General features: G+C 32.7%; 1 protein-coding gene across 4 annotated transcripts in view; it reads right to left on the bottom strand.

Moving 5' to 3' along the window:
* LOC149409891 (zinc finger protein rotund-like) overlaps positions 1-19,377 on the bottom strand; it is a 504,757-nt gene that overhangs the window by 68,793 nt on the left and 416,587 nt on the right. For 2 of the 4 annotated variants that reach the window (XM_089649176.1, XM_089649179.1), the window contains exons 1-2: positions 9,258-9,419; positions 2,212-3,314 (exon numbers count right to left, since the gene is read on the bottom strand). The exons of 1 other annotated variant lie outside the window; for it this stretch is intronic. In XM_089649176.1, the coding sequence (XP_089505302.1) occupies positions 2,212-2,658 (447 nt within the window). In that variant the 5' untranslated portion in view covers positions 2,659-3,314; positions 9,258-9,419. Of the gene's footprint in view, positions 1-2,211; positions 3,315-9,257; positions 9,420-19,377 lie in introns of those variants that run through there. One more of the 4 variants, XM_089649177.1, reaches the window with a different exon arrangement.

Here is a 19,377-nt window from a genome sequence, read left to right as displayed (position 1 = left end):
TTGGTAGACCAATTTAAATACTTAACATGTTTACGACAAAACTACAAAAGGGTATAAAATAACTCCACATTGTCACGTGTTAATTGTAGTTAAAATGCTAAGTGATAATAAATTAACATTAACAAATAATAACCTATCACAATGTCATATTAAATTCTCTATCAGGTGCTTATTACCTGACATTTTGAATTTTATGACCAATTCCGAACACGGTGTTATTTTTTCTTCTCGTCATGTTTTATGTTATTATTATTAACGCCTATTTATTAATAACTCCTAATAAATATCCATACCTGACTAACACTGTGTGGACATTTTTTTGTTATATTCAATTCAGAATTAAGTTGTTACCATCCAACTCTATAGATGTAAAACTTCGAGAAAGCAATCGATAATGAAAGATTGAGAGAAAAACAGGGTGATTATAACGTTTTTTACACATCTTTAATCATAAAAAACGTCACTTTTTGTGTACGATAAATGTAAATTGTTCGATTGAGCAATCAAATAAAATGTTTTATACTTGAGGCTGACAGTGTTGACAACATAAAAAAGTTTTTAACTTGTTCATATTGTCATGTATCTTTCTAAGGAGTTGAAAAGGAAAAATATGATTTATCTTTGACTTTCATACTAACTTTTTTTAAATAATAAATTTATCAAAAATATTTGTCGTTGGTAAATCTTAACTACATAGAAAAAAATCTGGTACTGGTTACTGGTTAATTTGTACGGCCTTTTCAGACTAAAATTCAAGATAAGCGCAATTCTGTTCAGCCACTGCGTCACTTAGAAAGTAAACTCTGGAGCTTTGAAATATAAATTTATTGACCAGCATTCCGAATTTCTACCGATTTACAAAATATATTAAATTTTTAAGTTGCTAAAAATATACGTGTTGTTTTTTAAGATAATATCGGTACTTTTGTAGAGCAGAAACGGAATATATCAAAGAAATATATGAAATTCCATCGATAGAAAGCAACACTTTTATAAATATGAAAAAATTCACGGAGTATCTTTAAATGCAACTTAGGCATTTAAACGAATCGTGTTTCATGGAATATTTTCACAATTCTCGCTTAATTTTATTTGTTTTTTTTCTAAACATGAGCACGCTGTCTCTAACATTCGTATTTTCATATTTCCCTTCTAAACCATCTTCTTCTTCTTTTGAACGCTTAGTACGGGGTTATGAATAGTAATTTTCAATCGTTCATGAAGAAAATTAAGGAGTTACTAGCTACTAGTCTGCGATAAACATATTGTATTTATAAAACTATCAATGGTTATTGATTTTATTTTTAAAATTCATAAAACGTTTAGTCAATGTCTTGTGTCAAGTCGCCCATGTGTTGGCATGTTAAAAAAACCTTTATTTGAATATCAATAAATTTAAAAAGAGCATCTTATCTTATTTTGATTTGCCAAATGATAAAATGTTAATTTGGTCGTATGCCCAACGCCTTTTGACAAGTTATTGTGTCATGTCATTTGGTATAAAAAAAATCATACAACTGTATGGAGAACTATGTGAATACATGACAGTTATGTTTTTTGATAATATTTTACATGTTTTGGCGACACCGCTGAATGAGACATTAAAGATAATTAATTATTTAAAAAAATGTGAGAAATATGATATCTTATTCAATTTGGTATTGAATTATTGAGACATCAATAGTGATTCTTTTTCTTGTGTTCCTACATGGTGGCATTTGTTTCGAAAGATTATCTTGAATTTAAAATACTCGTAGCAATTTATTTAAATACAATATATAACGGCAAAGCATCCGTGTTGAAAGGTAGAAATTTGAATATTTGATATTTCTATAAAACATAACGATTAGACGATTGTCGTCTCGATAAAATAGCGAAGCAATGTGTTTTGTCTAAAGTCGTGTATTACATCGATTTAAATGTAAACCCGCTGATAGCTAGATTATGGTATTTCTTTCTTATAAAGGAAACAATATGTAAATGAAAGAGTTGTTACAACGATCTTTTAGCGGAAGAATTCCAAGCATTTCGTTGATAATACCCCCCACACAGCATCCCTGAAGGAGACGAGAATCTTCGAGAAAAAACATCGAAAAAATAACACAATTAAAATCTCACAACTCCAGCACTAATAAATCACGAATACAAGAATATCTAGGAATACCCTGTATTCCGTGATAAATAATAAAACATTTTAGCTAAGACACGAACCTTTTCATCCTGCATATTTTGCCCGTTCTCCGACAGGGGCGTGGACGGCGCGCTGTACCCCTTCATACTGGCTTGGCTCACATCTTCCTGGTTCCTGTGGCTCATATTGTCTCCATTCTCCTGGTTCCTCAGATCATGGATGGATCCCTTATAATCATTCACGATCCTCAACACAGTACCAGATTTATTATCTCTGTCATGGTGGTTAGATTCTTGTTGATGGTGTAGGTCATATCTTCTCAAATCTGTTACACCCAAACCTCGATGTGCGTCTAACATACCACCACCCATCGATCTAAGGTGTTCAATCGACCTGTGGATATGCGTGTAGTTATCTCCCACAGGTATTTCAGCCATTAGGGGTGAGTTATGATAATCCAATCCACCCCCATCCGGGCGATATTCGATGGTTCTACCCTCCATTTCGAAATATAACAATTTTTTCATTAAACAATTACGAACTAATTAAACAAAATCGTTGCAATTGAATTCTGATCACAAGAGAATCACTTCTCCTTCAAATAATTGAGCGTAATTAATTAATTATTCTAATATTTCAGTTCTAGCCTTCTGCTTCTTGCTACGACTCTTTCCCAATATTACAATTTCATCCTTTCTATCTATGTTTTAATAATGTGTATCAAAAGAATTTTATAATATAATTCAGTTATATATATTTGTAAGGCGGTTTTGATCTATTTCTTCGAGGTAACAAAAATATCTTGCTGAGAATTTTTATTGAGCAAATTGTTGAGTACGATAAAGTAGAATTCTTATTTTTGCATTAATTATTCATTTCTTTCTTCTGGTAACAAATCAGTCTTAATGTAATCATAAAAAAAAAAACAATTATAAATTTATCACAACACACTTTCTTCCTTGAGATTAGTCTTTGCAATTCACAAAACCACCTTCTAGCAGTAAAAAAAGTTCAATGTCCTTTTTTTTTAAATCACTTATCTAATAATATTCTTTTTTCACACTTATTAAATCTCCATTTTTTATGTTCACTTATTGTTCATCATGCTATCACTTTTTTTCATTACGTGTAAAAATAATACAAAATATTACTTTTCTTTTGTACTTTAATTCTAATTACATATCTGAAATAAAAATTTTCATTAGTACTCTATATATAATAATATATAAAAGAATGTAATTGGGTTCACAATGGGTGTAATTTTTTTCTTGTTTAAAATGGTTTATACTAAAAAACGCGGCATTTAAACAAATAATATAAGTAGGTACCTATTTTAAAGGTAATAAATAATTATAGGTAGTTAGGTACTAAGTTTAACTTTTTTAATAAACAACAGTGTTAATTTCAGGTGATGTAAGTAATGCCCTGTATTTTATATCGTACAGATTATAAATAAATAATAATTGTGCAGTTCCACAAAAATATATTTAAAAATTCTTGAATCCATGTATTTTCAATTTGACACACGGTCTGAAAGGGTTAATTGAATAAATGAGTTTAATTTACAGTAAAAATCATTTTGAAATTGTAAAAGCTATGCTTTAATGTTTTATGTATGGCCCTGTATATTATCTGCCCGTACAGAAAATAAATAAATAATAATTTTGCGGTTTCACAAATAAAATCTTGAAACAATGTATTTTCAAATTAACACACGGTCTGAAAGGGTTAATTGAATAAATGAGTTTAATTTACAGTAAAAATCATTTTGAAATTGTAAAAGCTATGCTTTAATGTTTTATGTATGGCCCTGTATATTATCTGCCCGTACAGAAAATAAATAAATAATAATTTTGCGGTTTCACAAATAAAATCTTGAAACAATGTATTTTCAAATTAACACACGGTCTGAAAGGGTTAATGAAATAAATGAGTTTATATTACAGTAAAAATCGTTTTAAAATTGTGACAGCTATGGTTTAAAGTTTAAAAAACACTGTATTTGAAGGTGCACGTATTTCGATGTCATGATTAGGTACAGTACAGACTAGACTTGTATGGCACGGTTTACCCAAAATTGTGGCACTTTTTATAGTTATTCATTTCGGTCTATGCTATCGGCATTGGTTACGGATCGAACAAACACTTGCTGCCGTCAAAGGGCGTTACGAAACGCTATAATATTATTTTTATTAAATTATTTAAAATGCTTTAAACACATTTCTCTTGAATACTTTAAGTTTTTAACTTAAAAAAAAATAAATGTTGTTTTTGAAAATAATATCTATACACTTGTTATGCCGAAATGTTAATTATGTGAAATTCCCTCGATAGAAAAAAATCGCAAAGTAAGCTCCGAAAATTATTAAGCACACATTTTTTTATTTAACATGTCATAGGCATGAAAAAAAACACAGAGTATCTAAATGCAACTTAATTATTTGTCGTGAGAATTTTGCACTATTTTATTAGAATCGTTTTTTTCTTCATATTAGCGCGCTCCCTCTAACATTCGTATTTACATATCTCCCTTTCAAACCATCTTCTTCTTCTTTTTGAAAGCTTACTACGGAGCCTGACATAAGAATTCGTTACAAAACTTGCTCATATGAAATATTCGTAATAATGATAATAATACTCAAGGCGATGCCATAACGTAGTCATGCAAAATCATGTGTTTTTGGTTTGAAAATCTGGTCGCCTAGAAATGTTTCAGATGCTTTAATTAAATACTGCGAGTAGAATACATCTTGGCCTTTGAAATAATCGAGTATTTTTTAGATAAATCTTTTTATAAGACCAGAAAAAAATAATGTACAAGGCCTATGAAAACTACGTTAAAGTTCAAAATCTCCTACTTACGAACCAATTTCGGCTATGATTTTATTGTATAATGTGGAAAATTAAGTTATTTATAAATTGATCGAAAAAAAAAAAATTATGCCTGAACATCCACAAAATAAAATAAAAGGCACTTTTTGGCCATGTTTTTTTCTTGCATGAATCAAAACTGGCGGATGGTGTTGAGCGGGAATTTAAACCTTATCGCCATCTACGTAAGGGTTGTTATTGATAGCGGCTCAATTGAAAATACTACACAACGTAGTGCATCGCCTTAACCAACATAATTTAAACAGCGCCATTTTTGTGAAATATCACCGTAAGGATGCTTAAGTACCTACTTATATAATTTTTTAACATATTTGATAATGGCCTTCAACGCCGAAACAGGTGTCACAATAATAAAAACTAAAATATAATAACATTATTAAGATCGATTTTTTTGAAAAGAAAGAATACTTAAAAGTCTTATTAAATACAGTGGGTGCCTAAGTATGTTAAAGGAACTCAACTGGCTAATCCTGAACGCGATGATATTTACACATAAAATAATAAATAACCTGCTACCAAAATACTTTTCAAAATAAAATTATTAACAACAAGGACTTTAAGACGTAACACAAGGACGTGCAATGAAATCAGGCTACTTAAAAAGGACAAAGCGAATACCCAAAATATTTGACTATACCTACAAAGGGATGAAGCAATATAATGCGATGCCGGAGACAATTTAGAAGATTTAAGATGAATTGCAGGAGCCACATTAAGTAAGAGAAAATATAGTGTACAAGTTATAATTAATTAGTAATTTATAAACTTTATGAACAAAATGGTAAGATATTTCAATATGCAGATACTTATAAAAATAAATGTTGTTTTTTTTCACGACAATATTTTTTGAAACACCCTGTAGGTATTTCAACAATAGATAAAGTTCCAGCGTAGCTCTCAGTAATAAATTGGTAAAAAGCATGCAATAGAAAAAAAAATCAATAAAAAAACAACTCTTAGAATTTGGAGCACGATGCCATTCAAGGCGATTAAAGTTCGATTCCGTGTAAACAAGATGCCAGGCGGTTACCTGACCATTCAGCTACCAAAACAACCAACATTTTTGATGCAAAAAAAAATATATATTTCTTAGAAATGTAGATATTTTCAAAGACGAAGAATTTCATCAAAGTTTCGCCTGGTGAATAAAGTACGATTTCGAATACAAATTTAAACAATAAATTTCTGCTCGACATACTAAACTATGCAGGTAGTCGAAGCAGGAACCGAAGAAAGATAAACTTAATTCTTAATTTAATTTTTTGCAGCATCCGCGAAAATCTGCGAAGTAAACTACGGTAGAGTTAATTATGTCGATCTTTTGCGATCAGTTTCTGTCCGGTTTCGCCCGAGTGAATATATAATGTTGAAAAATTATATTATTAACAATTGAAAATATTTTGGAACTCACAATGTCTCATGTTTTAGCGGTTAGTTTGGTCACTACAGAAGTGACTTTGTGAACTGAAAATAGTTGCGTTGGCTTAAAAATTAAAAAAAAACAGAAGAAGCTATGTAATGACGTAAGTGCTTAGTGATATAGAATTTTGGCTGCTTTAGAAAAATGGATCTGCTTCATTTAAAAAAAATTTAAGTTGAAAAATATTTTTTTTTTTTTTTTTGTATTTTTATTAAACCTCAATGAACAAAATAAAAATCAATTACTGTATAATATCATATAATATGATTCTTTCCATTGAAGAAAAACATAGATGCGTGCGCATATAGTGTCTTTTCATTATTTGAAATTCAAACAACGAATTTAGAACGAACCGTTCGATAAAGTATAAAATTAGGAAGCTTTTTTAAATTTTCTTCCCCGGTAACTGTGAGTTTGACATTGAAGTAATTTGATTGAATTTTATGCGTCTAAAGTTTAAAGTTCGCAGTTAGCTGTGATATTAAATAATTAATATTATCCGTGTAGGTATACATAGTACCTACCCAACAATCATGAATCTACGATTTATTTGATTAGAAATATATTTGGAAGACGTAGATCGCCCTGATGTTATCCAACCTACTATAGGATAGGCCCTTTGAATAGTAATTTAGGTAATTTAATAATTTATTGGCACAAAAAAAATGTCCAAAGAAGCGAAGAAAGCAGTTCACAATTGAGTTCTGATACCAACCCTGATGTATACAGGTTGTGCGGCTTGTAACTGACAGACGAAGGATGAACGTAGACTGAATGTTGTCGAAATGAGATCCCTGAGTCGTATGTGTGTAACCATGTAAAAATTCGCAGAGAATGCAAGGTTTGAAATGTGTAAGATTAAGAAAGGGAGGATTAGATGGCTTTTAATACATTTCTACAAATGAACATATGTTGTTATTTTATTTACTTACAGGCATATAATATACAGTACAATGTAGAGAGCATGACTGAAGAGAGGAGTGTAAGGAGAATGTATGACGCGCATGTGAATGGTAGAAGTCGGAGACACCCGAGGAAGACATGGCACGATCAAGTGAACCAAATGCTTGATTCAAGAGTCAAATTATAATTATTAATGAAGGCTATGTAGGTGGAGTATACCCATAGAAAGATCGTACGTATGTCACACGTGTTGTATGAAAACGAAATAAAATTAAAAAAGATGATATATTATACGATGTATGAATGTGAATGAGGCAAGGAGTGTGTGCCAATATCGAGTTGTTTGGCGGTCCGTCCTCTCTGTCTACCCCTACAGAGAAACAGCGTAATAGTTGACGAAATAACATAAATGGTTTGTTAGACAGCAATTTAAATACTTATAAATGTATTTATATAAATATATATTATCTATAACCAGATATTATTGACGAGATTTGAATTTCAAGGACGTTCCTTGTTTTATCTTCCAATATTTTAGGCAGTTGCCATGTCGTCTGACTTTGTATTTATTTTTGTGGGTAGGTACCGCATTGCAGAGATTTTGTCTATGGTTTAAAAAATTCAAAATACGAACGAAACTAATCTACAGTAAAACAATGTCTAGATAAACCTAAAAAAATCATAAAAAATAATCAATAATCGATTGATTTTTGAAATACTGATTAATTTTATTACAGCCTTTTAAAAATTTGTAATATTATAACCATACTGAAAAACTATTTCTAATATTCTATATAATATCTACTGCATAAAATAGATGCTTAGATTTAGGTAACATTTACTAATAATACAATTGAAAGTAACATAATAATATTAATGGCGCCATTTTGGCGAAATATCTACTCAAGACTCAATTTAATTCAAGTAGCATTTTTGTAAAAGTTTTTTTCAGCATGACAAAATGTCTATTTTTTATTTGTTTTCTCATTCATAGCTAACACGTGTAAAAAACGATAACACGATTAAATAAATTAGGTTAAATTTAAATAGTTAGACACTTGTAACATTATCAAATGATAAGAAAAAATATATAATTTGAATAAAATTTATCAAAGAAAAATAATTTTATAAAATCATTTTAATAGTAATAATAATATTAACACATAATTACGATATGATATTAAGGTGATATTTTTTATCACAAGGTCATATGATTCACTAATTAAATTATTATTGATAAAATTAATTGTTTTTTAACCTTATAATTATGTTACATAATTTAAATAAGGATAAACAAATATTTTGCCGATTGGTAGAACGTTTGTACCTACATAGAAATTGTGGGTCGAAGCCGGTAAAATGTAAAGATAAAAAAATAGGTTTTATAGACAGTCAAAATCACTGATCAAAGTAGTAAATTAAATTTATGTAGGTACTAGGTACTTACCTACCTAAAAATTAACATTGTTTATAAACGTACAGTCCCTAATGTGTAATTACGAATTGATACACGGTTTAAAAGGGTACCATGTTTAAAAATGCTTAAATTAATTAAATATTTGTTATCTACCTATAAAAGTTTGATAAATATTAATTATTATGTTATTTGATGTGATTTGAAACACACAACAATAACATAAACCAGTTGTAAGCTGTATAATAAAATAAATTATTTTTAACTTCATTTGAGCATCATAAATAATTACATTACAATAATGAGGGACGTATAATGTATGCAAATAAATAAATAAATAAGTACCTACTTACTTAAATAAACAATAATTAAAGATAACGTAACACAATATTACAACACGCACATAAAAAAGGCCGGAATAACAATATAAAATAGCAAGAAAAAAATTACACCCAAATAGATAAATATCAAAAAAAAATTGCACAAAAAAAACACACGGAAATAATGCTGTGTCCGTTATTGGTCACGTGGACGATGCACACACTGTCCGCTGTTAGGAGGGGTGTATATCCCCGGAGGTAAAAGCCGAACCGAAAAATACAGAAAAAAACGTATAAAAAAGCGCGCGGTACCGCTTTAGCTACATGTCAACCGCTCTGAGCGGCAAAAACGAGACTGACTAGAAAAACTTGGTGGCCCATACAAAAATTAAACACCAATACTTTTAAAAAAAACCCCGCCTATACGCACGAGATCTCAGTTCTACCTGTGTTGGTACGGACCACGGACCCCCACTCTCGTAGATAGAATAAAGACGAATCTAGCTTCTCATTCGCTCCCGTCAGGGACACGATTTTTTCTCTTACTTTTTCTAAATTTTATATACCTAAATAGACAAGTGTTGCTTGGAACAAGGATTTTTTTCGCAGTAATTTTATGATGGTATGCGCAGATTCATAGACACTACGATTTTTTTTATTCATTATATGTACATGTGTGTTGTATGTTGTATTCATCAAATTTAAATGTGTGCTGTATTTTGTTTATGTGTTGGGGAGTTTGTGTTGCCTTTTTTTAATTATTACGGCAGATTTGAAGTGGTGTTCGCGCGTTTTTTTATGTGTTTGTGTTGGTATTTTTTTTTCTTCGGACCCAAAGCACAAGCCGGTGTTGTAGACTTGTGGGTACGAATTTGATTTATTTTTATTATGTAATTATTTTGCTGCTACCGGCCGTGGCGTGCATTTTTCGACATTTTTTTGCGAGACTTTTATTGCGACGACGCTTGACGCAGTAAAAAGCTAGTATTCTGCAATAATTTGACTCACATTATCACTATATTCTTTGCCTTATCACTCACTTCCTGTACTTAACATAAACTTCTAAGCAAATACAAATGATCTCCAATAGATACTATTCACGACATTATATCAAGGAAACAACTAACTTGGTGTATCCAGGCAAAAAGCTCTAGAACGGAGAGTGTGTCATCAGGAAATTTGCGCACAGTTCTTAAAATAGTTAGCTGTAGAGCTAAGTAAATAATTAACTAACGATAACGCCGTTTCCCCGCAGGGGCAGGCAGAGAAGACGGACCTTCAAACAACTCTTGGCACATACTCCTTACCTCATTCACATAGCCCGACTCAAGAATCTGATTCACTTGATCGTACCATGTCTTCCTCGGGCTGTAGAGCTTAGAATATACATATTAGTATCGTCATTGAAGGTGTACCTACTTGTTAAACCATTACAACTTCAAAAAGGTTTGAACAATGAGATCTGGCGTTATGAAATTTAAATTTCAATTCGATAAATCATCTTTAATCGAAAAAAATATTTTCATTATTAATTATTCACACAAGAAAAACTAAAATATTACATTTTAGTTAATAGTAATGATAATAATATTTGGCTGATTTATATAGCGCCGTTCTTGTGAAAAATCACCCCAAAGTGCGCTGTTTTTATGCAAGTACATACATAAAAAAATACTTTATTAGATAATGTTTGTACAAGACACAACATATCTTTATTTCCGAAGCAGAACGGTGAGCTCTGGCAACATAAAATATGCGCAGCTTTGTCGCTCAGCAAACTTACAGCTAAACTTTTTTTTCAGTTCGCAGATAATTCAATAAGATAAACAGAAAATTTCAAATATAAATGTGAACACGGTACAACTGCCCCAACTGTTCCTGCGAAGGAAAGGAGATGGTGAAGAGGAAGATGGGGGGAGTTGGCTATTTAAATCTGGTTACCAGACACGGGTAAAGCCATTTCAAGCAATGCTTCTAATCTGAATGGTGGTCATACATCAGAGCGATACTGAGAGTACCTTCGTGCTACAAGTACATATTGTACTATACATTATTTTTAGTGAATAAATTGTGAAATAACACAAATTTACTTGCGCACGCCGGGATTTGAACCCGCGACCTTCGGCTTGCTAGTCGAAAGCTTTACCACTCGACCACGGAGGCTGTGCTTTAAATTGAAAAATAAACAGGTAGTTATCCTTGTAAAAATTCTACGATCATAAATATCACCATGTGTTTAGATTGATATTATATAATATTCTTAGATGACCTTGAATGAAATTCAACTTGGCTTCGAAGCTGTAAGCCATAATGGCAATAGATAAATCAATGAGCCATACTTTTTACTCTGGACGCTAATATTAAAGGCGAGATTCACTTCTTACATACCCATGCACATTTTTACATTCTATTTTTAACAAAACACCGGTCACGTAACTTTAAAAAGTCGAAATAGCTTTCAAGGTTAACTTAACTTGGTCATTCCAGCGTTATAATAAACATGCATATCACGAAATCTGGCTTTGCTTGACAACATAAATCCCAAGAAATTTAAACAAAAAATACACATTTTTATTTTATGGGTACCGCCACCCCGGTAACCATTTATTGGATAACCAACAGCCCTGACAAAGGTCACCACAAGTGGTTCGCTACGTTTGGTGACTTATCAGGGGTGACCGGGTTCATGGGGTGTGGTTTGTCCACCTACTGTGTGGCGGGTCGGATCTGGAGAGACTGGTTGAGGGACACCTTTTGACCTCTCCAGCCGGACTCTCTCGACTCATTACTGTTCACCGCAGTGGGAGGGATAGATTCATACGTCCGGTCATACCCATTCCTTCCCAGAATTTTATCGCCTTACTTTTCCTAAAATACCCTCCACACAGCATCCCCAAAGATGTCATATGCCCTGAGGGTTTTTTTTTCCTCAGGGCTTCCTGTGTGAGCTATTATAAGAAAAACACATTTCAAATATTTTTCTGATAAATGTTACAGATTTATCGCTTGTCTGAATTCTTGACAGATCAGTTCCAATTTTGACACAAAATGACACTGTAATTAAAAAAATCCGGGATTCCTAAAATCATGCTTTAAAAATTTATTTAACTATCATTTATTCTTTTTAAACCTAATAGGAAACAGAGTTATTAATTCCTTTGTGAATTCTCTTGCAAATTAATTCGTCGTATATTAATTTTCAAGATCCTCTTGTATTAATATCCACGCAGTGCTTGTATTGGTCCGGAGCAAACCGGAACGTGACTCCGGTTCTTGTATAAAACAAGGAAGTATCTCCTAGAAAAACTAATTTCTATAATCAGAGACATTTATCGACTCGGTACATACTAAGGACTCCGTTTATTACGGGGATAAATTTCGAGACCAGAGGAGCGATTACAGTTTTATTTAAGGAAGAATTGTCCTTAACCTTAAAATTAAAATGTATAATATATATAATACCTTATCCTTAAGTTGAACCGAAACGGACCCTGATGCAAACTGGAACCCTGCTCCAGTTTGTGAATCATGTCAACTCTATATAATTTCCTAAACTGCACTAACACTATATAGTCAGGAAGTTATAGCTCCGGGTGGCATACTTATCCATTTTGAGCACTGAATCAATTCCTTACATTTTACCCGTTCGACATGATCGTGCCAGCAAACCAAATAACCTTATAAAATAATAGTGATTTAATTTTATGGTATATATCCACATATGTTATGCAAACGAGATGTGAAATAGCACTCTTCAAAACATGCTAAATTCTTCATTTTATTATCGGTTACACATGCCATAATAAATAAAAAAAAAATAACATCACACAAGTAGTGACCCATTTAATTTGATTGAAAAAACGCAGACAGTGCTTTTGTAGTTCGAACGCAGACTTTTTTGCTTGAGGAAAAAATGTATAAAAAAATTGCCACCACAGGTACAACACGGGTAGGTACTAAATAATGGATTAATGATTTGTGCTTCATTCTCCGTCTATTGTCAAATCATCTAGGGACAGGGTTGTGTTATTTCTTGTACATATTTTAGAATAAGGGTTGGTTTTAGGTTAGTTAGTCTACCCCTTAATTTCCCCCATTTTTTTAAATACGGATTTTGAGAACTGTTTTTTTTTATGTGAAACATCTTTTGATGCTCCTCGGGGAGGGGGGTGAAACAGAATCTTACAGCAGGTCGTATCTTATATTTACGTAGCAAGCGTGGTAAGACGGGAGGACGCTCTTCCACGGAAACGGATCGACACTTAAACTCATTGATATTGACTCGAACTACTACGAACTACTAGAAACTACGCTTCATTCGGCCAGCCTCGTGACTCGTCGGACCCTTCCGCCCGGCCGCCAAAACTCTGTGCGGTATATTTAGTTCTATTACCACTAAAATTGGCAATGGATGCTTTCTAAATGATGATGATTTTTAAATTTGTTTCTTTATGTGTACTTTAATAATAAAACTAACTAACTAACTAACCATCACGCCGTTTCCCCGCAGGGGTAGGCAGAGAGGACGGACCGCCAAACAACTCTGTCTTGGCACACACTCCTTGCCTCATTCACATTCATACATCGTCTCATACATACTCTTCTATTGTTCTGACTCTTGACATGGCCCGACTCAAGTATCTGATTCACTTGGTCGTGCCATGTCTTCCTCGGGCGCCCCCGACTTCTGCTACCATTCACATTTGCATCGTATATTCTCCTTACACTCCTTTCTTCGCTCATTCGCTCTACATGCCCAAACCATCTAAGCGTCCCTTTCTTGATCTTACTCATTATGCTTACATCAGCCTTGCACTCTTTGCGGATATCCACATTCCTCACACGATCATACATGGTTTTACCACACATACGCCTCAGGGATCTCATTTCAACAGCATTCAATCTACTTTCATCCTTTCTTTGCCAGTTCCATGCCTCACTTCCATACATCAGGGTAGGTACCAGCACTCCATTGTGGACTGCTAACTTCGCTTCTTTGGACAATTTTTTGTTAGCGCCAACTGCGTTCAGTCCTCCATTAATGGAGTTACCTGCATTTACTCTTCTTTCAATATCTCTGTCAGCCTTCCCATCACTCGTAAACATGCTTCCTAAATACACAAATTCATCCACCTGCTCCAAGTATTCCTCATTCACAGCTATATTACACACTGTTTTCGTACTTTCTCTTTCAAACACCATTACTTTAGACTTACTTACATTCATCATTAACTCATTCTTCACGCATACTTCGTTCATCCTAGACACGAGAGACTGTAGATCATCCATACTATTAGCAATCAGCACCGCATCATCAGCATACAACAGGCAACATACTTTCAGATTACTCAAATTCGCGCCCAATCCCACATCTTTCAATTCTTGCATACAATTATCCATGTATAGATTGAATAACCACGGTGACATTACGCAGCCTTGTTTAACACCTTTTGTGATATCAAACCACTCCGTAAAACCACCGTTCACCCTAACACATGCAACGCTTCCCTCATATAGAGACGCAATTGCCTGAGTCAGATTCGCATTCACTCCATACTTGGACAACACCTTCCATAGCTTTTTCCTGTCGACTCGGTCGTATGCTTTTTGTAGATCTACAAAGGCACAGAAAAGTTTCTGGTTTTTTGCCAGAAACTTCTCGGTGAGCATACGCAATGAGAAGATCTGGCCTGCGATTCTGGAGTTAAACGATCAATCGTTTTCGTATGCGCCGTCTTCGAGTGAAAAACTACTAGTCGTCGCGACTAACTTTTTCGAATGTTTCAATTTTACGTATTCTTGAGCGTCGAACGGTCGAAGTTGGTAGAAGAGATGATTATATTGGCACCCCTGTGAATATTGTCTATGTTCCTGATGTTTTTGGGATTTCTATGGTGTGACTGTCAAACAGACAACTTATTCGTTATTCAAAACAGAAATGGATGCGGGAGATTGCCAAAAGCAACTCTTAATTGAGCTTGTAAGCTCCGATAAAGACTTAGTAAGTGGGAAATTTTCACCCACTTTTACATTTGCGGAATCCGCGCGGTAAAACAAAAATTGACAGCTAGACTAGATTTTGACAGCCAATTCCAAAGAAACGCCAACAACCTACCACTCGCTGCCCTGTTTCTACTGGTTGTACCCAGTAGATGTTGTGTGGAATGACTTTTGACGTTTGGTGTCAAAGTATGTACCTTCGACCAATTTCGGGAATAGCAACGACGACCAACGTACGTACTTTCGACGGCGATTACGAGCGCCCTCGATTCAGGAATAGAGCCCCTGGTCCATGCACCCCCTTCCACTCATAAAAGCACCTTGCACATCCCATATTTTATCCTTTGTTTCCTTTCTTACCCTTTCAATCAAAATTCTACCATACAGCTTGCCAACTGAACTTAGCAGGCTAATAGCCCTATGATTCCCACATTCCATACGTGACCCTTTACCTTTGTATAATGGCATGATCACTGCTCTTCTCCAATCTAAAGGCGTGTAACCTTCCTTTAAACATTGGTTAAAAAGATTGCACAACCATGTGAGAATTATACGGCTACCTCCTTTAAAATATTCAGCAGCAATATTGTCGAAACCGACAGCCTTACCATTCTTCATATACTTAATTGATCTTTCTATCTCATCCATGCTAATTTCGGTAACATTCAGTCCATCATCGTTCATATCTGATTCGCCGCTAGAATCACTGTCACTCACTTCGCTTTCAAAGACTTCCTCGAAATACTTCATCCATCTCTAATACAATGAATTAACTTTTATTGGCACAACTTTTCTTTTAATAATTTTAAAAGTTATACCCATCAATGTTATATATCATTGAAGACGAAAATAATACGAATAAGTCTAAACAAGACATGAAACAGAACAAGACACAAAAAAATATTTTACATACTATCTTCCTTTCAAACTTCTTCTTTCTTTTTCTTATTTTTTAAAGCTTAAGGAGAGACACAATTGGCAGGTTAATTAATAGAGTAAAAACGACCAGTTCTTATTTTGTCAAAATCATGTTAAAAAAATCTTGTCAGAGTGGCATTACGCATTAGACTTAAGCATTTCCAAAACACAAGGGATAAATTACGCCACATCTCGTGAGCACCTTCCATTGAAATAGCAGATAAATAAACACAACATTTCCACATGAAGAATAATAATAATAATAACATAGCATTTATATAGCGCAGTTTTGTGTTGTTTCACTTCAAGTGCGCTTAACTATAATAAACTTAAAAATAAAATTTCCTATTGTGTTCCTTTAAAAAAAAATTAATAACATAATATGAAATAAAGAATAAACGGTTTACATAAAAGCAGAGAATAAAATCTAACAATAACAGTGCTATTTTAGTAGAGGACAACAATAAAAGACAATAACAGTGCACGAAAAATAAGATCTTTAAAATTAAAATATTATTTAAAATTATATTATTTAAATTTAAAATTAAAATTTATATTAACACTAAGCAAAATAATGCGTCTAAATTCAATTACTAACAAATCGTTTAGTACCTACTTATATTAAGAAATTATTCACAAAAAATAACCTCTTGAAAACCAAAACATATTTTTTTCTTGTAAATATTCGCAGACGGACTGAAGGCAGACTAATCATTCAAAGAGGGGAGAAACCTGCTTATCCAGTGCTAGTCGATCTACACAATAGCTTCTTCGTTGGGGGACATTCAACCATTGAATGATATAAACAAGTCGAACGTATAATTTTATAATGGATATTCATTTATCCACCCCAATATAAGTGGTAGACGCCAAACTTATCTGACCAAGTTCTAAGTTCGATATATGAAAATATTTGAAATAATCGTACATCTAATATCGAATTTAAAAATATACATATTTATTTACGAAAAAAAACTAACTTAAGATTTACGCGTAATTCGAACAAATACATATTGCAAGTTCCAGCACTTTCTTCCACTTTTGGTCAACGTAGCTTTAGATACTTTGCCACAAAAATATTCAACATGATCCCAGAAAATATTAAAGTGAGTCAAACACAGAAAGACTGTTAAAATGTTAAAATTTGGATTTAAATGATCGAGTCTGTACTGGTGCCCTCACCCAAACGCCTTGTCATTGACAGTTATTGTACGGTGCTAAAACTTACTGTATTTGTATTGTGTAAATGCAAACAATAATGAAACCTAACCAAATGCCTTGTCACTGTAATTTATTATAGCATGTATTGTGCTTAAACTTGCTGTATTTGTATTTTCAACATGTAAACAATAATGTAACCTAAAAAATGGATTGCTGTATGGAAACCCATATTAAACATTTATAAGCAAACCAAAGACAAAATGGAGAAATAATTAACTAAAAATTCTGCCTCAATACAGGTTCGCCTAGTGAGGCAGGTTATGCACAACCTAAAATATAGTATATTATGCCATTTCAATATTTAAAAAAAAAAAAAATTATTTAAAAATATATTTCTTTTATTTAAAAACATAAATAGTACTAAAAAAAACTAATTATAATAAAAATGTTTTCTTTTTAACGTAACTACCCAATTATCACTCTACTATTATATAACACACTTACATTCATATCTCCTTTTTTCTTATATTAGAAACTGCTGTATTATTATTCTTTCAAGAATTTCATTGTTTCTAACTGACATATAATTATACAACTTACTAATGATATATTATATATTCTGTAATTTTTTGATGAAATAAATAAATTAAAAAAAATATTTAGTCAAAACCTCTTGGGCCTCAAGAAAATCAATAAAATTCCCGTTCGACATTTAATTGCAAATATATTCGCCGTTTTTCACCGTATTTCAAAATTAAATACTGTTTTTGAAAGGAGATGAAAGAGCTGTCATACCCTTAAATTAAACATATCATATATAGTTGGTAATAACATAGATCATAGTAGAAATGTGTTTTATACTTGTACAGCGCCCTTTAGGTGATTTTGCACAAAAACGGCGCTATAAAAATCATCAATATATTATTATTATTATAATCGTATTACCAATCGATATATGAAATAAATCTTATTTTATTTTTAATGCAAACATACATAAAGTCGCTTACCGATGTTTTTTGTGTAATAATTGTTCTTACCTTTTACAAGAAACTAAAAAAAAACGTTTTTAATTAGACAAAGATAGTGTTTCGTTTGAATTATTTAAATTTTTTCAGGAGCGTTCACAGTAAACTTTTAAATGCAAGAACAAAGCGGTATGTTCTCTCTCTAACACTGTTTAAATCGTATATCTTATTATAATATAAAATGAGATAGCATCACTTTTATTGAGTCCGTGTCAGTCTGGAACAATACCTATCAAAAAAGCTCTGGGAGTTAAACATTTTATCGTTGTAACATAATTAGTATTATCTAACCTAACCATTACTATTAATTGTACGCAGATATGATGGATCTTTATCCTTGCATACATTCCTTGCTTCGTTTAAAATCAATCAATGACCGGTCGGTGGCTGAGTTGACATCGCGTTTGGGTCTCATCCAGTGTGTTCGATTCCTCGGCTTGCTAAGTCCTCCATCATAACACAAGCAACATTTTTAGCTTACTGTGGTGGTAGTAGGAGATTTTCAAATATTGTCAGGTTATTTGTACCGGGAATGTTTGTCTTTCTTAAAAAAAAAAACAATAATCCTGTATTACAGTGATTTATTTTTGGGTTATTATGCTGTGTTGCGCTACCTCCTTCTTTAGCACACTTTTCGGACAGCATTGCCGTTTCCATAATCAGGGCAGATGTACAAACTAAATCACTATAATACTTTTGGCCATGAATATCTCAAATCAATACTCCTCTATTGTTATGAAATATGAGTCGTCTACAATAATAAAGTTAACTTCACTTGACGGTGTAATTTTTTCCTGAGACGTCACCGATTTCCTCTTCCATCTAATACCATTCGTGGCTAAGTTCTTAAGACATGTCTTTCTTCGTACATCCGTTTATCATGTACAAACTCAGGTTGTAGTGTAACAAACCCCGACACCGTTTCCCAGACTGTTGAGAGCTTTTGATCAATAATTGTAATTTGCCGCTAAGAATAACGGTTATGTTGTTGTACTTGTCAGCATATCACAATTTGCTCAAGAGCTAAGCGCAAGGACCGTTCAAAAGTCAAAATTTCAAAATGACAATCAATCAAATAACCTAGGTTCTTAACTTAACAATATTTTAAGATCTTAGGTAAGTACCACATTGCGCAAATACTCCTCAAGGATCCCAATTCCACTGAAATCTCTCGACATTATTCATTTCTGTAC

The sequence above is a fragment of the Hesperophylax consimilis genome, chromosome 29 (genome assembly GCF_061612785.1).
Source record: "Hesperophylax consimilis isolate HC1 chromosome 29, BYU_Hcon_1.0, whole genome shotgun sequence".
Classification (NCBI taxonomy): domain Eukaryota; kingdom Metazoa; phylum Arthropoda; class Insecta; order Trichoptera; family Limnephilidae; genus Hesperophylax; species Hesperophylax consimilis.
Note: the sequence above shows the minus strand (reverse complement) of the source record. Positions and strands in the feature narration are given on the sequence as shown.